Source organism: Eschrichtius robustus, chromosome 12 (assembly GCF_028021215.1).
Source record: "Eschrichtius robustus isolate mEscRob2 chromosome 12, mEscRob2.pri, whole genome shotgun sequence".
Lineage (NCBI taxonomy): Eukaryota > Metazoa > Chordata > Mammalia > Artiodactyla > Eschrichtiidae > Eschrichtius > Eschrichtius robustus.
The window spans coordinates 33,708,899-33,734,949 of record NC_090835.1 but is presented as its reverse complement, the minus strand read 5'-3'; the positions used below and the strand labels follow the sequence as shown (position 1 = coordinate 33,734,949).

General features: G+C 42.9%; 1 protein-coding gene across 10 annotated transcripts in view; it reads right to left on the bottom strand.

The window, feature by feature from the left end:
* ERC2 (ELKS/RAB6-interacting/CAST family member 2) overlaps window positions 1-26,051 on the bottom strand; it is a 973,185-nt gene that overhangs the window by 98,217 nt on the left and 848,917 nt on the right. Inside the window, exon 16 of one of the 10 annotated variants that reach the window (XM_068559355.1) lies at window positions 18,794-18,982. The exons of 7 other annotated variants lie outside the window; for them this stretch is intronic. In XM_068559355.1, coding sequence (XP_068415456.1) covers window positions 18,926-18,982 — 57 coding nt within the window. In that variant the 3' untranslated portion in view covers window positions 18,794-18,925. Of the gene's footprint in view, window positions 1-18,764; window positions 18,983-26,051 lie in introns of those variants that run through there. 2 more of the 10 variants (XM_068559354.1, XM_068559357.1) reach the window with 2 other exon arrangements.

The following is a 26,051-nucleotide window of genomic DNA, read 5'->3' as shown; positions in this document are numbered from 1 at the left end:
CAGGGCTTCCAGGAAGGGAGTCTGGGAGCCCTGAGCTGTGTCCTGGGTCACATAGAGGCCCCGGCTGCAGGCCTGTTGTCCAGAGCACTGGCACACCCAAGGGGACCCCAGGCCGGAGGAGGAAAAGTAATTATGGGGGGGTAGGGGAAGGACCAGGATGAAACCAAGTGCGAGGCTGATATTTCCCAAAAGAGAGTGGGTTGGGTGGATGGGACCATATTCCAAAAGAGAATAACCTGCTTGTAGGAGGGTAAAGCAGATGCCCACAAGCCCTCTTCAGATGGAAGAGGAGGACCCTGGCACTTAACTGCCCCAAAGAAGCCCTGGGAAGACATGTGGAGCGGCCCTTGGGCTGTGGGTCTTTTTTTGCATTTCCACTGTTAATTCCAAACCCTCCTTGCCCAGCACAAAGGTGGATTCTGGTCATGATGCTTAGAGATATGCTATTCATAGATCCCACGTTACTTGGGGAAAAGATTTTATGATGAAAGTGTAACTTTATATTACTGCATTTGACCATCACAGCAAAAAACACAACTATTACTAAAAGCATCTTACTGGGAGATTTCCCCATTCTGCATTTACAAACACAGAAACACAGTCTGAGTTGGTGACCTAGCTGGTGACCCATTTAGCCATAATTGATTTAAAGAAAAGTGCATTTAAAACAACTGTAGTTTCTAATTGTCCTTAAAAAAAGAGCGCATATTTTTTAGTAAAATTTTCAAACTCTTTTTAAATCTCTTACTGCTCTAACCTTTTCCACATTTTGTGACATAACACGAAATTCCTTAACGCCCCAGGCTTGTACTATAGGAAAAAGAGATACAAACTCTTTGAAAGGAGTGTTTTTATCCTTTTATTCCTTCTCTTCTGCGGGAAACTTAATTTTATTTATTAAAAATTCTATTGTGAAATAGTTCAAACATGCAGAATAAAATTGAAAATCATGTTTTAAGCACTTACATACCCACTTATATTTATATCCGGTGGAATAAATAAATCTTAACATTTTGCCGTATTCCCTTCAAATCTTTTTTTCTAGGAACAAAAAATACAGATATAACTTAAATCCCCCATTCTTGATTTTCTTCCCCGAAGTAAACACTAAACTGAAGTTGGTGAGTATTATTTCTATGCACGTTTGTTATGCTTTTAATACTGTTGTGCTCTATGTATTCATTCATTAACAAATGTAGTATAAATCTGCAAGTTAAAAATTTTTAAACAAATATTTTCATACTGCATTTATCACTATTAAACTTGCTTCTTTCATTCAATATGATGCTTTTGCAATTTACCCATTTTAATGTAGTTGGCTCAAGTGCATTTTAATGCTGTGATGTATCCTATTGCATAAATATACCAGAACTTCTATTGATAAATACTTGTATTGCATCCAATTTTTTGCTATTACAAAGCTTCAATGATGCTAATTACACCTGCCCTCATGTGCATGGATTCAAGCATTTCCCTAGGGTATATACCTAGAGGTCGAATTGCTATGTCGAATTGTTAGTGACTGTCTAACATAAACTTGACTAGATGTTGCTGAGTTGCACTCCAAAGTGGTTATAAAATCCGTACCAGCAGAGTCAGGGCAATCCACTTTTGCTGTAAAGTATCATTTACCTTGTCTGCTAGGCTGGCAATGATATTATTCAGTGGTTTCTACGTGCCAGGCCTTGTGTTATGCTTTTCAAACATATTATCCCATGTAATCCTAACAATGACCTTGTAAAACAGGTTTTATCAACCCCATTTCACAGACAGGAATCAGAGGCCTGGACAAGCCACTTACACATGGTCAAGCTAACAGTGAGTGGTGGGTTGCTCATAGCAACCAGCTGTGTCTGGCTCCAGAGCTCTTAAAAAGTAAGTATGACTGCCTTCAAAACTGCAAAAACATCCTTTTTCATTGACCAGACCCATGATTTTAAACCACAGAGACAATAAAGTTACCCAAGTGACTAAAAGATTGCTATGCATCCCTAGGCCAAACCCAGTCTCCTGGACTCCTTACTCCCAATTTGAGGCTGGTGCAAATGTCAAGGTTGCTTCCTTAACAGTTTTCCCCAAGGGACCACAGAAGGCTCCAAGCTGGGTGGCATCAAGGGCAAACATCTCCGCTTCCCAAGCCTAGCTGTAATAGTGTTCACAGACCCCAGCCTCTCCTTCCAGGAGCAGTCCTCCAGCCAGGGCCTCCCCACCATCAATCAGGGCGCCGTGGAATGCATCAGTCACGCAAACCATTTGGAGCATTTTTCCAAGAAAGGGAACAACATCATAAAGTCTCAGCAACTGAATCAGAACAAATGGATCTTAAAGACAACTTTCAAATTAGGCCCCAGTAAGCTGACGAAATGTTAAAAAGACACATGAACCTCAGAAGTGAAAGCAGAGAGCGAGAGGGAAATCCCCTCGGCCTGATGAATCAATTCCAGAAAAACCCCTTCACCTGGTCCCCATCCATCAGCACCAGAGTCAGAAGATGGGAAATGCTGGCTCTCACTCTTAGCACCTCTGCATTAATGTTACCCACACTCTGAGTGGGGTCAAAGGAAACTGATTCTGGGACAGAGACCAGGAAATCCTGACTTGGGAAGAGTGTACATCGAAAAAGTGGCTCCTCCTTCCCAAGTGAGATCCAGAGATGCTGATCTCCTGATGAGATCGCTGTGGGTAGGAACTGTGCTCTAATGCTTTGGTTTTGTTCACAGCAAGGTGCTGTCGGGTCATGAGGGTCCCTTGGGTTGTTTCCAGTTCATTGTTTCAGTACGGCCCACTGGCCACCTAGCCCTTCCAGAGTGGTGGACAGGCCGACTGAACCCAGTGCTTGTGCCATAACCATGGCTTGGGGTACTGTGGGAGATTCTGAGGATAACCAGATCCCAATACAGAGGAAGAGCAGGGCAAGAGTTAAGCACAGGCTTTGCGGTCAGCTGGACCTGAGTCTGAATTCACTTACTAGCTGTGTGACTTGAGCAAGCAACGTAACCTCCCTGAGACTCACTTTCCTCAGCTTTAGAGAGGGCAGTGATATCACCAACCTCAGAAGGCTATTGGAATGATAAAAAAATGAAGTGTTTAGAGCACACAGCACAGTGCTTGGCACATGGTTAACTCTGCTTCTCTCAATTGTGGTGGTTCTGTGCGAATTAGAGAAAAAGACCCCCTTCTTCAAGACACTGGATGGCCATCTGGCAGAAATAATCCTGCAAATCTACAATTACTGTACAATGAATGGTGCCCCCTGGAGTTGTGCAGTCGACAACTTGCACAACCATAAGCACTGGCCTTGCACATGGTAAGTGCTCAACAAACTAACACTAATAAACGAATACTTTATTAGTCAGAATAAAAATTACCATCACCCAAGAGATCTATGAGGAGTCTTTCAGCTGGCACTGCATTCTTGAAGGAAGTTGTAAATGAGTTCCCAGGACTCCAAGAAGCGTACAGAACTCATGGTTGAGGGGTTTGGGAAGGGTGGTGTGGGGAGGGCAATGAAAGGTTGTCAGGCAACAGTCCCAGCAGGAGGCAGGCAAGCAGAGGATTCAGAATCCTCAGGTCAAGCCCAAGAGGCGAGCCTCATCAGTCACGGGCAAGTTGAAGGTCTGACAACCAGGAGGTCATCCAGAGCTCAGCCTACCTCCCAGGACTGCACTGAGGAGCATATGGGGGCAATAATACACGTGAAAGAAAATGCCGTGAACTGCACGACTTGCCGAAGGATTACTACCTTTTGCTCACTCATCTCCAGTCCGTGAAATCCTTGTCCTCCCAACAGCTTTGGGAGGTCCTGCGTTTTCACTGTACCTTTAAAAAAGATCACTTTATTGGGGTTTGTTTGTTACTAATTATAAAATTAGGACAATTTTTTTTTTAAAAGACAATAATTTCACTCAAAAAATGGGCCACAGATACAAATGGGAAATTCTTAGGACAAAAAAATGGCTAATGAACAAATGAAAATAAGTTAAATATAAGAGAAATAAAAATTAAAACAGTGAGGCAATTTTCCACTCATCAGACTGGGAAAAAAAAAATTGACTGATGTTGTCCAAAGCTACTAAGATTATGGGGAAACGGGCACCTTCTCATCCTACTGGTGGGTGTATAAGGTGCTTTCAAACATTGTGGAAACCAGTTTGGAAGACTTTATTAAAATTTAAAGAGAGCATCCTCTGACTCAGAAGTTATATTTCTAGGAGTTGGTTCCACAGAAATAAAAGCACCAGAATACAGAGCAAAACATAAAGATGTGTTTGCTGCAGTCTTCTTGATACCACGAAAAAAACCAAACCAGAACAAAAAAAACAACTGGAAACAACCTATTGCCCATCAAAAGGGTATAACCGAATAAGTATGTTTTTTTTTCCTATGGTCTGGAACAATATGCTGAGTTAAACTTAGGAGGTAAGTCTATATATACAGATCTGAAGGAATGAAATTGATATGGTATCAAGTGAACCACAATGACCCAAAAATGCAAATTGCAGGCCACAACTCCGTAAAAATTACATATATATGTATGCATACATGCAAATAGGGATATGTATTATAAACTCAGGGAAAAAATGGGAAGGACAAACACCAAACTGTCAACCGAGGTAGCATCTGGGCGTGTGATCCAACTGCCAAAAGGAGGGGTGCAAAACACTGACTTCCTACTTTATATCTCTATTTAAGAACTGTGGGTGATTTTCACTTGTGATTTTAGCAATTTTTTTTTCGAACAAGATTTTAAAAGCACATGCTCTATATTACTGAGCAGTTAGGAAATACTGAGAAGTATTTCTTCATTTTTGTATCCGTCTCTTCTCTTACTTAGGACTGCATTGCGCCATGTATGACCTCACAGTTCTACCCCGGTGGGACCCAGCAATGTGACAGGGAGGGGAGGTCTCTGGTGCAGAAAGTCTAGTGGAGAGTCCTCAGACCTGAACCTCAAAGCTGCTTCACATGAATCAAAATCGGGTTTGCACCCTTTGCTTTCCAGACGCAGACACTGGGCCTGGAACATGCTGTTACTCATGCAGGCCAGGAACTATTTACAAAGAGGATGAGAACTCAAAACATAAGCCTGTGTGGTTCTGATGGAAGAAGCAGCTGACTGAAGCCCAAACCAAACATCCACAACAAGGATAAACAAGCACAGGTTTTGAGTGGGTGCTGGGGGGCCTCTCCTGCCAGGTTCACTGCCCATCACTGCCCTCCTTCTCTTTGCCAGACCCTCTGTCAAGCACCTGTTCTCCGTTTTCCTCATCCTTACCATGGCCTCTGAGGCAGGTTGGATGTATCCTATTTACTAACGAGGAAACTGAGGCTCAGAAAAAATAACCTGGTTGCATAAGGTCACACAGCATATAAAGGGCCGAGGCAGATTTTAAATCCAGTTATGTCTGTCTAATGCCCTAACACACAGCTTCTAAAGAAAACATGACGTCCCTGTCTCAAGGCTTTCTTGGAAGAAGCATTTGTGAAAAAGAGCAGTGCCCAAAAAGATGCCAGCCAAAAGCGGGCTTTGTGAGGGACAGCTCTCCAATCACGCCAGGCTGTCTGCCGAGGAATGGCTGGTGAGGCTTCCTTGGGCTGTTCCAACGTGTGGGCAAGGCAGGAAGTTGGGATTCTAAGTGACCCAGCAAAATGGGAAGGGCGGCCAGGCCAGACGCAGGCTTCCTGGAGCTTATGGTAGCTCACTGATGAGTCCTGCTTACTCAAAGGCTGCCATCAGAGTCAGGAGAACAAAAGCCACGCCTGCTGACTCAGTAGCTCAGGCCACTGTGGGCATGTCCCTAAGGCCAGGCACAAGCTTTGCTCAATCCATTTTTCTCGTCTGTTAAAAAGCACCTGATTGGCAAGCTTTTGTTTTGAAAATAAACACTCTCTTGGATTCCACACTCTCTAGGCCAATCTTTTCAACCTTTATTGATGCTCCTATCTCTCCCCTCTGCCCTCTCCTCCTGAAGAGAGATTTTTCTTTTATTCTTTTGGGATTTGCCTGACAATCCATTTCTCCATGCTGGTGGAGTCATAGGGAAAGGTAGAGAAAGATCTATTTTAGGAGGGGGTGGGGGGAGAGGATAGAAAGAGTGAGTGAGAAGGGGACTCTGCTTCTTTATTTGAAACCCATTTTCATCTCTCTTTGCTTTCTTGGGACCCCAGCTTCCTGTCTATAATGACAAAGTGTATATACATACACATTAATAGCAAGAATGAAAAATGACTAGGGCTTCTCTGGTCGCGCAGTGGTTAAGAATCCGCCTGCCAATGCAGGGGACAAGGGTTCGAGCCCTGGTCCGGGAAGATCCCACATGCCGCGGAGCAACTAAGCCCATGTGCCACAGCTACTGAGCCTGCGCTCTAGAGCCCGCGAGCCACAACTACTGAGCCCGCGTGCCACAACTACTGAAGCCCGCGCGCCTAGAGCCCATGCTCCGCAACAAGAAAAGCTTCCGCAATGAGAAGCCCGCACACTGCAACGAAGGGTAACCCCCACTCGCCACAAACAGAGAAAGCCCGCACACGGCAACGAAGACCCAATGCAGCCAAAAAAAAAAAGACTAAATCACCTTGGATCAGATCACTGAAGAGATAGGAGCTAATTTATCAATAAGCCAAACCAACAGATGTAGACATCCAGGTAGTTAAATCTGAGCAATTCTGGACAGCCCCCACCCAGCTCTGCTGAAAGTATTTCCTTTCACCTGCCCACCAGTGGTAGCTGACATTCTACTATTAGAGAGTCATTCTTTGGACTGATACAGTGCTTGTTAAAATGCACATCAGAATAACAGTCCCTCATATTTGCAAAGGATGAGGTGTTTGAAGATCTCTCATATTCTTGCATTAACCTAGTCAAATAAATTCTATCAGCCCCTACTGTATGCTAGGGGCTATCGAGCCCCTACTTGATAACATGCTGGTATCGGAATGGCAAGTTAGAAAGACATGATACCTTGTGCTACAGGAGGACACGATAACAGGTTAACTATCTAGACCTGGGACCACACTCCATGCCCTTGACTCCTGATCCTGTGCTCCTCTATCTGACTAGCTGCCACACTAACGCCTGGGTGGTATGAGACATTGCACCTTTGCAACCTTCCTCACCTTGATGCAAATCAGTCCACTGGTTCATTTCTGTGTAACAGCCATCTAAGAACAGGGCTGGGCCTGGGGAGATGGAAAGGAAGGGCCCCATGGTGGGGGGAGTGGGAGGGCCATCCACGGGATTCCACATGGATGCTTAGGGTGCACAGAATAGCCCAGGGATAGAAACCAGGGTGAGGATAGTATGGGAAGATCCAGAAACACACACCTCCTACCCGTCACAATGCTCCTTGGCAAGTCTTTTGATCACTGGCTAACTTCCTCTCCCATTTCAGACAGTGGTTCTTGTCAAAATTTCTCCTTATGCCTCCAAACATCTCTCACACTCATCAGAGATCTCACCTGCTTTTAAGAGACAGTCAAGGTCATTTAACATGAGCCTGACAGATTATACTTTTCCTCACCTGGTGATATTCCCTGTCTGCTCACTGGGGATGTGGCAGGTGCTTTTACAAGCTAGTGAACTCATCCTCCTACCTCTCCCATTTCCTCTGGGACCAAATATCTGAAATCCTCCTGCTTTTGTATCTTCCTACTCAGCTTCCTCTGGCTCCCTCCTCTTGGTCTACAAATAGGCCTGATTCTCTCCTATCTAAAAAAAGTCTTTCCACACTACGACCTCCTCTCTCTCTCTCGTCAATGTCTGCGGCCTCCGCCTCCTCATCTAGACATGCCTCAACTCTTCTTCTTTCACCATCTCAGGGATTTTGTGTCAGATGCCAACATTGAATTTTCAGTGCCAAAAGTAATGGTCTTGCCCAGGCTTCCTTATTCTCATCATTTATCTTGTAATAAGAAACACTGTCCTTCCTCCTCTACCTGGAATTGTCCCCCTTCTCTGCGTCTGTGACACTACACTCAGATTCTGTCCCAACCTGCACTGTCTTCCCTGAGTTCCACACTCATGTGTCCAAATGACCACAGAAAGCAAAGGTGGCAAAAAGATGATGGAGAAGTGTTCAGGGAGACAGAAGAAGAACTCCAAAATGTCCAAAGTCACAGAAGCCAAGAAATGAGCAAGTTTTAGGAAGGAGATAGATGTTGACAAAATCAAATGACTCAGAGTAACACTTCTAGCTCTTTCTAAGACAAATCCAGGCCTGAAAACACAGTTGCATGAATGAACTAGGCTTCTGTGGTTTGTGGTCTACAATAGAATTTTATTAAGAAAGGCCTTCCTAGTGACTCAAAGCGCCCAACTGAAAACTGGAGGGCTCTAGGTCAGCTAGTAGTAGAAAATTCGGCCTCTTCTCCAGTTCTTTGATTATATAATATCCTTTCTCAGACTTTAAAGAACTCCTAACATATGGTTATCACCACCACCAATATCATCTTCATCACCGTTATTATCACCAACATCAGTATTCTCACCACCAGCACCACCACTACCACCATCAGCACATTTATTACCATTCTCTCTACCGCAACCACTTTCATTATCATCATAATCATCAAATTTCATTGAATAATCCCCGAGTATGTACTTAGTATGTACCATGTTTTGTGCTGAGCACTTCATGTATAGTATCTCACTTAATGTTTATATCAGCTCTAAAAAGTCAGTTTATTATTTCAATGTTACAGATGATAAAACCAAACTCAGAAAAGTTCATTAACTCACCTATGATTACACAGTTAGTATGTCCTAGAATCAGAATCCAAGTGCTGATCTGCCTGAGAGATTTTGCTTCCCTATGGCAGGCTGCCTCTCTTGAAATGTGAAAGTAGACAAACCTGCCAATGACATATTCAACAAGCTAATACGGAAGAGGAAGTTATTTTAAAAAATAAGCAAGAAATCTTGCCATAAATTGCAAACATGTTGATTCCAGAAAAGTTAACATTCCCAGTCTTGGTCACATTTAGACAAGCCTGTCTTTCAGCACACACATTTCCCAGCTTGTTAAACTGGGATGACTCTACATTTGTTCATGAAGAGTTTGGCATCTTCTGCTAAAAATCTACTGCAATGATCAGAAGATAAAAGACCTCTCTTTTCTTATTTGCTTAGAAGGACCCAGCAGTTTAAAATGTTTTCTCTACTAATATACACAAAAGAGTTTATTAATCCAAAATCAAGATCTCTGTTTAAATGTAGACCAAAGGATTGAGGTCAAAAAGACATAGATATGACTTGCTTATCTTTAACAGGATACACTGAAACTAAATAGTGGTTTAATAGCATCATTCCAACATTTTGTCTCCTAATGGACTCTGCAGGATTATTTTACATTAAAAATGTTCCTGTCCAATACTAAGGTTCTTCAAAGACTTTATTCTCATCCCTTACCCTTTTGGGAGGTGGCGGCAGGGAAGAGAGGGGGAGGTGAAAAAGCCCTCTTGCAAATCCTTTTGCAAAAATCTTTGGCTGAACAAAGTCTTTCCCATTTAAGAGCAGGTGACAGTAAGATCTCTCCCATAGGCAGCACGTTAAGACTCTCTGTAGAAGTAAACAAATCCGTTATGATGAAAGCCGGACATTCCTCAGGGCCAGGATCTAATGAAAATGTCAGTGTTTTATGCAGTTTAAAAACTGACAATTCAACAGTTTTACAGGAGCTATTTAACATTTATCATCACTTACAAGAGCTTAAACGCAGACAAGTAGAAGGGCAACAGAAGAAACCAAGTGACTCCTTGCTTAGAAGCTGCTATGTTACCCACAACCCAAGAGCATTTTACAGTCTGTCAATTACCAGAACCCTTAGGCAATACGGCACAGGTCTTGGCAAAGGCAAGTTGGAAGTCTGCACTGCAAGATATAACCATCACAGTGACCATGATCTGCACTTATATTTATACCTCACCCCATTAAAGACCCAACCACTCGGGGGCAAGGATCCTAGAGAAAGCTGTTAAACCAACTGAAGGCAATGCATTAAAGGCCTCTGAGTGTTTGCCAAATTACGCTTTAGAGACTATCCAAACCACTATGAGAAGAGAAATAGGATATGTAACTTCCAAATCAGTAGAGGAGAAAATAAAAAGAAATAAAGGAAGTATAGTCAATTCAAACAAAGCAGTAAAGAAGAGAAAAGGAAGAAAAAAAATACCCATGGAACATGCAAAATAAGAAGGCAAAGTTAAGTCCAAATAGATTAGTTACAATAAATATAATTAGCTTAAATTCCCCCACCAAAAGACAGAGACACCCAATTAAAAACAAAAAACAAACAAACCCCCCCCCCCCCCCCGCCAAAACTCCAGCTTTATGTTGCTTATAAAATGGACCAGGAACACACAAAGGCTGAAAATGAAAGGATGGAAAAAGCAAACACACACATTAACCGAAAGGATGTTGTTATAGCAATATTATCAGACAAAATAAAATTGATAGGTAAAAGCATTAGTAGGGATAAAGGGAGAGATTAATTAATAACAAGAATACCCACCAGGAGCTGTAACATCAGATAATGAAATGTAATACAGTTAAGATCATAGGCTGGAAATATATAAAACAAAAATTGATAGAATTACTGAGAAATGAGCAAACGCACAATCATGAATATGTGAATGCTTATCTCTAAGCAACTGAGAAGTTAAACAGCTAAAACGTTAATAGAGATATAGAAGATTTCAGTTACATAATTTATAAGCTGCATCTAAAAAACAAAGAATAGGCACTTGAAGGAAAAATACACATGCTCTTCAAGTACACATGGAATGTTTATAAAAATTGAACATGGGCTTGACCTTTAAAAAAACTCAACAAATCCCAAGAAGTGATATCACGTGCCTGACATCTGAACTTCTCTGTTGAAAGAATAATGAAATTGTAGAACCGTATACATCAAGGCTATTCCACCCAATTCTTTGCCTAGAAAGTTCTTCTCATTTTCCAAGCCTTTTCTTAGTGTCTCCTCCTCAAAGCAGCCTTCTCTCCTTCTCTGATCACCTTAGGTAGAGTAGGTCCTTCCAAGCTCAGTCACTGTTATATTGCTCTACGGTATCTTCTTCATGCATTTAACTGGTTTCTGAAATCACCTTATTTGTTTCTTTACTGGTTTATTGTCTCTCCCCGTGGCCTCCAACCCCAAATATAATGGAATGCATTTTTAATCTCTTGCTCTTAGAATGGAACCTGGCCATAGTAGGCACTCAATGAACATTTGCTGATGTCAGCCTGACTTGGCAGCCTGCAGTGCTCTAGCCCCTCACAGAGGTACAGAGCTGTCCCCTAGAATAGATCCCATTACATCAGGTTATTTGTGTGACGGTCTCAGTAAGAGAGAGTGAGCTTGTCATCATATCTGCATATGTAATAGATACCAAATAAATGGCTGTTGAATAAACTATGATCACCCAGTGTACCAGAAGTCTGAAACCTCGAGGAGCCACATGACCTGCTTCAAGCCACATCTTGTTAATGAAAATGCCTGATTCCTCACTGTGGGCGTCACACTGATCCCCTCCAAGCAACCTCTGAAGCACATCCTATCATGTGTGGAGGCTGCAAATGAGGACAGAGAACACAACTTGGAAATATCTTTTTCACCAAACTCAGTGTTTCTGTTACTGTTATATAGATACCAGCCTTTGCCGAGTCTATTAAAATTGACTCAAATGATCACTTCTTGTAATAACTGCATGTCTGTCTGTACAAGGACTGCATTTTCCAAGTAAGGAAATGAGGAAGGGATAAACTTAAAATAATAGCTTGTTGACTTAAAATCAGCAATGTGGCCATGTTATAAGCCCAGTGGTTAAAGTAGGAGGAATCACTATGTGACTTTGGACAAGTCAACTAGTAGGCCTAAGCCTCAGTTTCCCTATCTATGAAATGGTCATGATATTAGTGCTTACTTCATAGATTGCTATGAAGACTAATTAGATTAATCCATCAAAGCACTGAATATATATGTGTCCCAGTGAACTTGATAAATGTCACTAAGATTTCAGACCCTTGCACGGTCAACTTGATTACTTTGGCATTAGTTGTTTGCAAGCTTTGCTCAAGAAACTGGTGTTTGATAATCTGTCTTCCGGAGCTCTTCCGGAGAGGTAACACAGTTATAGGATGAGTCTTAAGGTCTCCTTGAATCTGATTAAATCCATTCCCTGTTGTTAGAGCTGAGCTAGAAAAATCCTGGCCAAAGCTACATGTATTTGTTGAATGGCCTTTTTACCGAAGATTTCAGGAAGATGAGGCAGCTAGAGGGGCAGCCAAGATGACAGCACTGATTAACAAAGGGGCATATTGTCTGGCACATTCTTCTCTGACCTAACCCACCTCCTGCCTCAGAAGGAACTATTCTGGAATGGAAAGTTTCACCATAAACATCTGCTTGCCAGATCTGTCCCAACACTGCAGCTACTGGTGAGAGCCATCAGGCACTAAGAATTTTCCCTTGGATTGGGAGCTGCTTGAAGAAGGGCACAACCAAACTTCAAGTTTACCATGGCAGAAGACAGGAGCAGCACAATTTCCATAGGGACTCCTTTTAAAGATCAAAAAAAGTTTGCATACCCCTTCACCCAAGTAATTTTATTTCTCTTATCTTTTGATTCAGAAAAACACCTGATGACAAAAAGCTACTGGGAATTCAGTAATGGTTTTAAAAGAAACCTCACTGCTCCAAGTGACTATCTTTCTTAATTCATTAATTTTTTAAAAAGCCACTCAGACCTCCCTGAAGTTTAACCACTCCCTGTCATTTTGTGTTCACCCAGGCTTTGTGCAGACAGCCAGTGAGCTGTCCTTCGGCACTCTAAAATGTCAGAGCTCATGCCATGAGTTCCCTCCTATGGCCAAATTCTGCCATTCTGAAGAGAAGCAGACGCCCTCAGAGCTTGGGACCCTTGACTGTCACTCCTAAATGACAGGAGAAGGATGAACAGCCGAGACTTCCGTAAAACTCAGTGGGATAAGAGCACAAAGGGATTCAGAAGCCAGAGTTAGTTTTGCATTTCCTCTATAATAACCAGCATTGATTATAAACATACCACGTGCCAGGCATTGTGTTTCAGCTGCACAATTAAACAGGAAGTCCTCAATAACTGCTTTTGGATGGGTGGCTGGAGAAATAAATGAATCAAATATCAATTTTACTCCACCCTCCTGAAATCGAGCCTCAGCATTGCAAGGGCATTTGGATTTGCACAATCTCTTCTTTCATTTGTCAACTATTTGAGTGCCAAATCTGTTCAAAACTAGCTTGTCAGGCATCAAACAAAACCAGACAGAGAACCTGCCCTCCAAGTGTGTCCTGGCTTGGAAAGATGGGACAAGCAGTAATGACTCTTGGTCAAAGAAGGCAGTGGGTGAAGACAGTTCTTTACTCCTAGGAACTTCTGGCCACATCCAGTAAGATTCTCTGAAGATGCTTAAAATGCCTCCCTAAAAGTCACGTAAGAATCTTCGAAGGTATGGTAAATGTTCCCTACAGGCAGCTTTGCTCTCAAGGAGGAGACCAGCAGAGGCTGACCCCCAAAGGAATGATCTCAGAGAGAGGCAGTGAAAGAGTTAGAGGAAGCAACAAAAGGAAGAGACATAAATGCCAAGGTGCTGGCCTCACACTTGGGCACAGTGGTACCGGTGCTGTTAGTGGACATTGGGAAAACTCAGTCTCTCCTGGGGGAAGAGACCCTCCCCTGGGTTCACTCTGCAGTGAGTCTTTGGGTGTTTTCACCCATGTGGTTGCTCAGAAGATTCTCTGCTGTGGCAGCCTCTACAGGCAGAGTCCCAGCTAGCATGGGGGGGGTGGTGCCAGCTCCCCAGGGACACTCTTCCTCCCCCCCACCATGCCACCAACCTCGACACACAACCAAAATAACAACTTCAATTCTCAGCTTCAATCGCCTGTCCAAAGAGAACTGGGAGCCTGCTTCTCTGTTCTCTGCTCTCATAGCTCTCTCATCCTTCAGGTTGCCTTTCAAAGTGCGAAAATGCACCTTTTTTCATGTAGATATTTGCTGAAGTCTCCCGGCCTCTTGGCTGTGGGCTCCCTGAGGGCAGGGGCAGGGCATTCACTGTGCATCCCCAGGCACAAGAGGCTGACTAGCTTCGTCTTCCAATAGGAAGGGCTTCCTGGTCAGTCAGGGAGCTTGGTCACACAGTAGGAGACTTGCCTCCGTTTCCTGGGAGAACTTGAAACTTTACAAGGCAAGGTGAAGTTGAAAGGTTACCAGGACCGAGCACACCTCCACCACCCACTCTCCTTGATGGCCCCACCAACCCACCTTTCCCTCCTCTACTGAAGATCTCAAATGAGAGTCTCCCGAAAAAGCAAATAATGCCCCAAACCAGAGATGCTACACTTAACGAGACAGTCCGTTACTGTGAAACAGCTGTGGAGAGTGAAAACAAAGTCAAGACAAAAAAAAAAAACCAAACCAAAAAACCACTGCCGCTGTTCTAAAATCTTTAAGAAACCCTTTGCCTCACATTTAAGTTTTGGGTTTTTTTTTTTTTTTCAACAAATCATATTTAAAATATGTGTTTCCGGGCTTCCGGGGTGGCGCAGTGGTTGACAGTCTGCCTGCCAATGCAGGGGACACTGGTTCGAGCCCTGGTCTGGGGGGATCCCACATGCCGCGGAGCAACTGGGCCCGTGCGCCACAACTACTGAGCCTGCGCGTCTAGAGCCTGTGCTCCGCAACAAGAGAGGCCGCGACAGTGAGAGGTCCGCGCACCGCGATGAAGAGTAGCCCCCACTCGCCGCAACTGGAGCAAGCCCTCGCACAGAAACGAAGACCCAACACAGCCAAAAATAAATAAATAAATAAATAAATTTTAAAAAAAAATGTGTTTCCCCTTTCTCATTATGGAGAGAATCCTGAGACACTATTTTTTCACATTCAATAAAAATCCAAACATCTACTTTGTTGCCTAATCACACGGTACATTTAATATCCCAAAGATCAAAACTGGCATTCACAGATAATTTTTTACAAAGACAAAACCGAACAAACATGGTCACTATCTTTCCTAAAACTAAGTGAAGACAGCAAGATGCACGCGTCGGCTCCACCAATGTTCTGGTGCCACACAAATGATTTCACGTTCCGCAGCTGGGGTCTCCGGCATGTTTATTCAGTTCCCGCGTGTGGTGTGAAGCTGAGCACTGCGCCTGCCCCGCCAACTCTCAGAAAGAGAAACTGATACAAATCCATGACACGAAAGTTAAACTAAACCACAGTGAATATCTCCTTAACGATTCAGAGAGTCGTTTCCGACTTTGCTCCACTACAAGATGGGGCCACTAATACTATCACATTAACATATTATTCAATCAATGTATATAAGAATCAACATATTAATATACTGCCCAATGGGGATATTGGTTTAGAAATATTATACCGAATTAAAAAATGCTTTAGTGACCAATTCTACTTTTTAACCTTAGCAATTTTCTCTCTTCCTTCCTCTTCCTCTGTATCCCTGCTGACACCACACTCAGGGGGCATGTCTGAGGACCAGAAAGAAGGCCAGTGTGGTGTGGCAGAGCACAGGTTAGGGGTGGGAGGGAAATAGCACCAGATGAGCTGGGCAGGTAGGCAGGGGAGGGAGCATGCCAGGCCTTGTAGGTCTCAGCAAGCCTTTACATTTACTTCGAGTACAAAGGGAACTGCCTGGAGGGACTTCGGAAGTGAGTGTATGAGGTAATTTACATTTTATAAACATCATGCTGCCTAACTGTCTGATGAATTTATGCTTTGTGCCCATGATTGAATTTCAAGCTCCTGGATGACAGGGTTAGAGGTAAATGCCTATTAATGCCCTCACCTCATGCATTCACAGGAGTTTTAAACCAATAGTTCTCAAACTTTTGTGTGCAGCAGAATCATCAGGGAGTTCATTCAAACCCAGTGTGCTGGACCCCACGTGCAGAGTTTCTAATTCAGTAGGTCTGGGTGGGGCCTGAGACTCTGGGTTTCTAACAAGTTCCCAGGTGATGCTGGGAAGGAGGTTGCTGGTGCAGGCAGGGCACCTAGAAAGCCAGTGTTTAAATCTGTTTGCAGAATCAGTCAGTCAATGAAGGGGCGTAAAAATGTTTTATAAAAAACACAAATAGAAACAGTCAGTGGTTTGACTTTGACCTAAAATGGCAATCATTTATTCTAATTTTTCTTTTTCTTTTCTTAAATTATTCCCATCCCCATATTATGTGAAGATACCAAGAGGACTAACCCCTACACGCAGAAGTACTCTGAAAGGAAACAGATCATTGTGATTAGACAAGACGAGACACTTCAGAGACTGCATCGCCAAGTTTAATTATAAATCAAATGTCATTCAAAGATCTTTTTCTTTTTTTGCAAAAGTATGTGATTTATTTGTGTAGGCAGTAATTACCTGCCTCAATCCAGAAAGGATATGAGGTGGTGAGGCATCTGTTGGTGCTATTCCAAAACTGAAAATTCAACTAAACTTTCCTTGGATTCAGGAATAAAGCTCACCATGGCCCATCCCTGTTTGGTTCAAAGCACACAGCACTGGCGAACACACATACTATAAGATGAGGTCGTTTAAACTCTCTTTCTTGAAGGAACCCCCAAAGTTTCTAATTTACGTGCTTACTATGCCAAAGCAGATATGCAGCTGAAGAATGCAAAGTAAATAGAGACTCAGAACCAAGAGAGGCAGCAAATATTTGCAAACAATGAGACCTTCAAGGGATTCGTTTCCAAAATATAAAAACAGCTCATGCAGCTCAATGTCAAAAAATCAAACAACCCAATCAAAAAATGGGTGGAAGATCTAAATAGACATTTCTCCAAAGAAGACATACAGATGGCCAAAAAGCACATGAAAGGATGCTCAACATCGCTAATTATTAGAGAAATGCAAATCAAAACTACAATGAGGTACCACTTCACACCAGTTAGAATGGCCATCATCAAAAAGTCTACAAACAATAAATGCTGGAGAGGATGTGGACAAAAGGGAACCCTCCTACACTGTTGGGGGGAATGTAAATTGGTATAACCATTATGGAGAACAGTATGGAGGTTCCATAAAAAACTAAATACAGAAACACCATATGACCCAGGGGCTTTCCTGGTGGCACAGTGGTTAGGAATCCGCCTGCCAATGCAGGGGACACAGGTTCGACCCCTGGTCCGGGAAGATCGCACATGCTGTTGAGCAACTAAGCCCGTGCGGCACAACTACTGAGCCCGTGTGCCTAGAGTCCGTGCTCTGCAACAAGAGAAGCCACTGCAACGAAGACCCAACGCAGCCATAAATAAATAAATCAATTACTTTAAAAAAAAAAAAAAAAAAAAGGAAGTACCACATGATCCAGCAATCCCACTCCTGGGCATATACCCAGAGAAAACCATAATGTGAAAAGATTGAGGCACCCCGATGTTCACTGTAGCACTATGTACAATAGCCAAGACATGGAAGCAACCTAAATGTCCATTAACACAGGAATGGATAAAGAAGATGTGATACATATATACAATGGAATATTATTCAGCCACAAAAAGAACAAAATAATGTCATTTTCAGCAACATGGATGGACCTAGACACTGTCATACTGAGTGAAGTAAGTCACACAGAGAAAGACAAATATCATACGATATCGCTTATATGTGGAATCTAAAAAAATGGTACAAATGAACTTATTTACAAAACAGAAATAGAGTCACAGATGTAGAAAACAAACTCATGGTTACCAGGGGGGTAAGGTGGGGGGGAGGGATAAATTGGAAGATTGGGATTGACATATGCACACTACTATATATAAAATAGGTAACTAATAAAGACCTACTGCACAGGGAACTCTACTCAGTACTCTGTAATGACCTATATGGGAAAAGAATCTAAAGAAGAGTGGATATGTGTACATGTATAACTGAGTCACTTTGCTGTACACCTGAAACTGACACAACACTGTAAATCAACTATATTCCAATAGAAATTAAAAAAAAAAAAAGAACCAACAGAGGGAGAATATACTTCAGAGCTAGGATAGTTGGCACAGACCACTACACAAGAAGCACCCAGGGTCTCTGAGGGTTTACCTTGCCTCTCCACACGTGAGGCTGCAGTTTCCATGTGCACACGTCCATCCATCCAGAAACTGTTATCATAGCCCAACCAACAACAGGCAGTACAAACTTAGGGATGGCTGGGGGCTTGAGGGGTTCAACGGGAAGCCCTTTTGCCTAAGGTCTACAGGGTCACAAATTCACATTCTGCTTAGGGAAAAAGCTGGTTAGACATACCCCAGGACTGTTTGGGACTAGACCACCACAGATGGGTGGTCCTAAATGAAATTTCATCTATTCAGTAGTTATTCGGGATCTCATGGTCTAAGAGGTTGACCAAGGAGGGAGGAATTCAAAACATCAAAAGCCAGAGTTTCAAACCAAGAAAGTCTGTTGAAAATCATAGGCCTTGAAAAGCAAATGATAAATAGTCATGAAATAGGAACCAATGAATGAACCGTACTCTCTATCCACATAGCAAGACACAAACAACCGGAAGCCAATGGACAATTTACTTCATGTGGATGATGAACCTGGATTTTTGTTCTATGCTGGTGGGAATTCATGGAACAGTCTGGCTATGATTTAACCACAAAAATAGCAACGCCTACACTCTAGCAAAACACAAAGTACATATGAGCCCCCAAATCCAAGATCAATATTCAGAGTCCCTAAAACCCAACTCCCCATGGCATTTGCAGTTACCCACCTCCGAAAGGGTAAAAGTAAACATGGGACCTGCTCTGGTGTTAAACTGCCACCGGATCCTCCCCGCTGTCTCCCTCCTCCTCTTCTTCTTTACAGACACGTAAAGTTGGATCTCTTGAAGGAACTGGGGGCTCCCACTCTAGGCAAAGGTTGGACAGGTGATCAATGTACAGCATGAGATTTGACTGTGCCTCCGTGCCTCCGACAGAGCTGGATCATCTGGGGCAATGAAAATTATAAGCAACAAGAAAGTGGTATTAACAGCAAGGGTAGGGAAGCCCAGGCAGCACACAGCATGATTCCCGAAGGACACCCAGCAACCATTCCTTTCCCCATTCAGTCATTCCAAACACACTCACCAGGCACTGTGCCAGGCTCTGGGAAGACAGTAGTGACAAATATAAACACAAGCCCTGCCCTCACGGAGTTTATGGGCTATTCTGGACAGTGAGACAAGCAATTAAAGGACAGTGTGTAAAGGAACCTAGAGGGTGCAGTGGAGCACAAAGCAAAGGCAGCCAACCCAGACTGGAGGTGGGTGGTCAAGGAAGGATTCCCAGAAGAAGTGACATTTAACGCTGAGCCTAGAGGACCCACGGAGTTAGCCAGACAAGACTGGGATATGTCAGCATGTGTCCGAATCTGAGATGAGAAATCATGGTTGGTCTGAGGGGCTGAATGTCCTTTGTTCTCAGCCACTGTCCAGGCCATAATCCTATACTCAACAAAGGCACCAGATCTGGAGTCGGCAGCTTTCATCACAAGGTGCTCCTCCAATCCCCACAATCCAGTTGTGTTTCACACTCTTCCAAGTAGGATCCCAGGAAAGGAAAGAACATAGAAAATAGTTTGTTCTATAAGAAGATAGGAAAAAAAGTGAAACAATAATGTGGACTTGAAGTGCTACAGAATAGACCCAATTGCAGCAATCTGTTTTCTGCACGCCAGCATTACAGGTAAAGTGAGATGCCAAGCTCACTCAGGACAGCTGAAACGACACGAGGCCCAGCTGCAACTTGGCATCCCCAAAGTGGGAGCCCCAAGGCTCCTTCCCTTTGGCTCTCTCACTTTGCCCTTCCCTTTCCTCCAAGTCCCCAGAAAATCACAGAGGGGGCTCTTTGCTTTGCTGCTCTTATCCTTGGTGTTTCTGATGTCTAAAAGACTACCACAGACATGATACCTCCCACTTGCCTTATGCAGCTAAGGAAAACCAGACAGTTTAAGAAGCCAATCTTGCAGGGGCCTCCACGCAGGAAAACAAAACAAACAACAACAACAAAAAAACCTGTGAAAGTCCCAGTAGCTTGAGTGTTGCCCAAGGTTCTAGCTGCCTGTGCATTATGAAAGAGACCATTGTAGGGGATGGTTTAAGACATGGCAATAAGCACGTTTTTACCAAAACGCACAGTCCAAAGTAGCTTTCCTTAACATTTTCATATTATCATATAATTCAAGGCCTGCAAACAAAATCCTTGATTGAAGACAGAACGAAACGAGCAGGCAGCTATTTTAGAGACAAAGAAAGGATGTCTTTTTAACCTATGGCAACACAAATTTGTTTAGGTTTGCGCTCCACTAAGTAAGTAAGCAATTAGGTTTTGTCCAATAAAAATATCCCTGTGCGTGTGCAAACACCCGAGGCAATCATATAATTACCCTGCCCAATCAGATTCAATTGCTGACAGTTGAGTTCCCACCGCTCATTAACTTCAGATCACAATGAGGTCTTTACGGAAGCCCTTTCCCGTCTCTTTACAAAGGTTCCTATGATGCCATGAGCGGCCCCAACGCTACCTCATTCAAGATAATCATCCAAAATGGCCAGGGCCAAGGCCAGCCTACTCTGACTTCCCTCTGAAAAAATAAAAAGAGAAATTCGAAGAAACACTGGCTTACACGCCCTTGCTTCATTTGGGGATCTCACTTCTAAATATAATAGTAACCTTTCACCCCCACACTTTAAGTGCCGTAATTATATAATTAAAACCAATTATGTCATTTAACAGAGACTTTTTCAAGATCCACAGCAAGTGGATCAATTACCTCAATCATTGACCTCAGAAGATTTACAAACTGACCTGCAACAATGACAACTGGATAAATTTAGACACTGGCTTCGAAGGCCTGCATGGACCAGCTGTGTGGATTGTAGCTGGTCTAGATTCTTCTAGACTCTAGAAGCTGAACTAAATTCACTAACTAAATGCATCTAACACTACTGCCACCACTTGTTTGCACAACCCTTCTAATATCCCAAGATACTTGCTTGATTTTTCATAACCACCCTAATAGTGTTGTTACTTCCATGTTTCAGAGGAGAAAAAGGAGGTTGGGAGAGTTTGACGTTATCTCAAGTGATGCAGCTAGGTAATGGCTTAGCTGCGTAACTTCCACCACAGAATCCAAAGCCTGTTAATAGCAAGTAGTGTGTGTGTGTGTGTGTGTGTGTGTGCGCGCGCGTGCGTGTGCATGCGCACACACGCACGCACACATGTCTTTATTCTCCTGGGCATCCATTCCTCCTATTTTCATATCTTACCCCAATTTCCCTTTGAGGTAACACATCCACCCCACTTGCAGCTCACGTGCATGACACGGGGCTCCACTCCAGCTCCGGGGTGTGCGGTAACCTAGGCCTCAGCCAATCGGCTCCTAGCATTCTCCTAGCCACAGCCATTTGTTCAGGAGTGAGCACATGACCCAACCAAAGCCAGTGAGACACACTGAGAATCTTGGGAAAGAGTCTTACTCTTGGGCTTTCATGCGAGAGGAGGTACAATCTGGCAGTTGAGTAGCCATCTTGCTACCACCAAAGGAGTGAGGGATAATGGAGCCAAGAGATGCAGAGAGATAAACTGGTTCCAGGAAACTCCTTGAATCCCTTTGTGTTGACAGTAGGGGCATTTAGAACATGGAGTAAGTCGATAGTACACTGGAGAACATATGAAGAGTGCTACCACCTACAGCTTGGATAGGCTTGATTACAAGGATGGAATTAATTGACTGTGGCTCCGAGCAGCAGCCCTGTCTCCTGCTCACATCACAGTTAAGTGCCTCCTATTTTTGAGTTATTTAAAAAACATACCATTTTATGGGCAGAAGGAAGCACTTTAACCTGCAAAATGATTTTTATCACATACTAGACATCCTTATAACTTTTGGTCCTCTGCTTTGGTCAAAGTTGTCTCTCCTTGGAGTTGAGACAGCTGTTGGAGCCAAGAAGACCTGCCTTGACCTTGCACTTTGCCCTGCTCAGTGGTACCCTTGTGCTCTCCAATTCCTGGATCTGCGTGGGATGCAAGAACTGATGACATACACACTCATCAAAATGGAGCATTTTCTTTCTTTTTTCTCTTACCCCAGGCCTTGAGGGAAAAGAAAAAACAGCAAGAATTCTTCTATCACAGGATTTTCAAACTTGGCACTCCTCAAGTTTGGGGCCAGATGATTCTTTGCTGTTGGAACTGCCTATGCACTAAAGGATGTGCAGCAGAGTCCTCTGGCCTCTACCTACTAGATGTCAGCCGCATCCCTGTTCCACACTGGACATCCAGAAATGTCTCTAGGGGACACTGCCAAACGTCCAGGGGTCGGGGCTAATATCAGCTCTGGTTGAGAACCACTGCTTTAATAGAACATCTGAGGTATCTATTGGATTTTCCTTGCAGCATCTTTGAGTATTATGATGTCTTCTCATTAAAGTGTGAGGAGTGAAGGAACCAACATGCTCCTTAGAACTGGTTGAACAAAAAGACCCAGGATCTCAATACTGCCTTCTATCAGGGCCAGGAAGTCACACAAGACTAACTGACCCATTAAGGACCAAAGTGGGGAAAAGGTATATCAAATAGAAATAATTTTACCTAAAGATCAGAGAGAGGAAAAGGATGTGGAGGAGAAAATTACAAGTGAAGAACAAGTGTCTATACAGTGAGTTCCAAAGTGGGTATGTGGCTTCTCATTTCCACAGGAAAGAAAATTAAACCTTAAGATTGTTGCTGGGTTTCTTGAATTTAGGTTCAGCCAAAAAGGTGGAATAGTCTGGTTTCAAACAGAAATGAAACTCACCCTGTAGAGAAAAAGCCAAAAATGGTAGTCTCACTTATTTGGACAAATATGGGCAAAGACACTTAAAATAGGCAAGACTGATGGATTAATAGAATATTTTTTAAAGACAGGCCTTTACTCTCTTCCACATGCCAGCAGTAAATAAGAGGGGGCTGGCAGAGGTCCTTCCTTCAGGATTGCTTGAATGAGAAGACAGAATTCATTATATAAGCAATATGCATTGTGAAGCCTTGAAGAAAGGGGTTGAATTGGTTTGCCCTCTCAATGAGTTAATTAGCCACATTCCCTCAGTATTCTGGGGAATTGGTTTCAGGACACCTAGTGGATATCAGAATCCGTGGATGCCCAAGTCCCTTATATAAAGTGGCATAGTACTTGCATATAACCTATGCACATCATCCAGTATACTTTAAATCATCTCTACACCTAATACAAAGTAAATGTTATGTAAATAGTTGTACAGAACATATTGATAAATGCTCGGTAAATAGTTGCTGGAGCATGGCAAATTCAAGGTTTGCTTTTGGAACTTTCTGGAATTTTTTTTCAAATATTTTTGATCTGCAGTTCGTTGAATCTGCAGATGTGGAACCCACGGATATGGAGGGCTGACTGTATATCTTCACGTTAGCAGGTAGCTGAGACCAGCCTAGGAATTCCACAGTAGTGGGATTTCAGTGAGGCTTTAAGGCACAAACTTCTGCACACCTCAAAGTACTGACTGCTTTTTCATTTATTTATTTATTTATTTATTTATTTATTTATTTATTTATTTATTTAATTTATTTTTGGCTGTGTTGGGTCTTCATTACTTTGCGTGGGATTTCTCTAGTTGCGGTGAGTGGGGGGCTACTCTTCATTGAGGTGCGCGGGCTTCTCATTGAGGTGGCTTCTCTTGCTGCAGAGCACAGGCTCTAGGCACGCTTCAGTAGCTGTGGCTCACAGGCTCAGTAGTTGTGGCTTGCGGACTCTAGAGCGCAGGCTCAGTAGTTGTGGTGCATGGGCTTAGGTGCTCCGCAGTATGTGGGATCTTCCTGGACCAGGGTTTGAACTCATGTCCCCTGCATTGGCAGGCGGATTCTCAACCACTGCACCACCAGGGAGGCCCCAAAGTACTGACTTCTGATCAAGTCTGTCAAAAGAACCAGGTTGGTTTGTGTGTAAAGCCTGGCCTTTGTTGGGGCGTCACTGGATGAAAATGTTCGGATTCTAGCAGTTTCTCTCACTAGAAGTCCTAATGCCTCAGTGCATGGAGAGGTGTATTAGGGGAGTTCAGATGATCAGAGCTGAGGCCCCACTGCTTCCTGAGTTCCCAGGCAGCCTTCCCCTCTAGCTATCACCACGATCCAGCTGTCCCATCTTATTGCCCCTAACTTCTCTCCCGCAACCAGTGAGCTCTGACTGCTAGGGTGTGACAGTGTCTCAAATGGAGAAAGAGTAAAAATAAAGGCATCTCTGAAGGGCCTTGGCCCTCCTCCCATTGTTCTTTTAGGCTTACTGTTCTTTGTTTGGTAGAGGTAACATTTAGAATAAACAATAATAGAAAAATAGAAGTAGTTGTCTGGAGGGTCTAGCAGAGGTCCACAGGGACTTTTATGAGCTGTATAAAGAACTGTCCTTTGACTCAAATCAATAGAATTAGAAAGGAAAAAGGAGAAGTAACAGCTGACACTGCAGAAATACAAAGGATCATGAGAGATTACTACAAGCAACTATATGCCAATAAAATGGACAACCTGGAAGAAACGGACAAATTCTTAGAAAAGCACAACCTTCTGAGACAGAACCAGGAAGAAACAGAAAATATAAACAGACCAATCACAAGCACTGAAATTGAAACTGTGATTAAGAATCTTCCAACAAACAAAAGCCCAGGACCAGATGGCTTCACAGGCGAATTCTATCAAACATTTAGAGAAGAGCTAACACCTATCCTTCTCAAACTCTTCCAAAGTATAGCAGAGGGAGGAACACTCCCAAACTCATTCTACGAGGCCACCATCACCCTGATACCAAAACCAGACAAAGATGTCACAAAGAAAGAAAACTACAGGCCAATATCACTGATGAACACAGATGCAAAAATCCTCAACAAAATACTAGCATACAGAATCCAACAGCACATTAAAAGGATCAAACACCATGATCAAGTGGGGTTTATGCCAGGAATGCAAGGATTCTTCAATATATGCAAATCAATCAGTGTGATAAACCATATTAACAAATTGAAGGAGAAAAACCATATGATCATCTCAACAGATGCAGAAAAAGCTTTCGACAAAATTCAACACCCATTTATGATAAAAACCCTCCAGAAAGTAGGCGTAGAAGGAACTGACCTCAACATAATAAAGGCCATATATGACAAACGCACAGCCAACATCGTTCTCAATGGTGAAAAACTGAAACCATTTCCACTAAGATCAGGAACAAGACAAGGTCGCCCACTCTCACCACTATTATTCAACATTGTTTTGGAAGTTTTAGCCACAGCAATCAGAGAAGAAAAAGAAATAAAAGGAATCCAAATTGGAAAAGAAGAAGTAAAAGTGTCACTGTTTGCAGATGACACGACACTATACATAGAGAATCCTAAAGATGCTACCAGAAAACTACTAGAACTAATCAATGAATTTGGTAAAGTAGCAGGATACAAAATTACTGCGCAGAAATCATTTGCATTCCTATACACTAATGATGAAAAATCTGAAGGAGAAATTAAGGAAACATTCTCATTTACCACTGCAACAAAAAGAATAAAAATACCTAGGAATAAACCTACCTAAGGAGACAAAAGACCTGTACGCAGAAAACTGTAAGACACTGATGAAAGAAATGAAAGATGATACAAAGAGATGGAGAGATATACCGTGTTCTTGGATTGGAAGAATCAACATTGTGAAAAGGACTATACTACCCAAAGCAATCTACAGATTCAATTCAATCGCTATCAAACTACCAACGGACTTTTCACAGAACTAGAACAAAAAATTTCACAATTTGTATGGAAACACAAAAGACCCCGAATAGCCAAAGCAATCTTGAGAAAGAAAAACAGAGCTGGAGGAATCAGGCTCCCTGACTTCAGACTATACTACGAAGGTACAATAATCAAGACAGTATGGTACTGGCACAAAAACAGAAATATAGATCAAAGGAACAGGATAGAAAGCCCAGAGGTAAACCCACGCACATATGGTCACCTTATTTTTGATAAAGG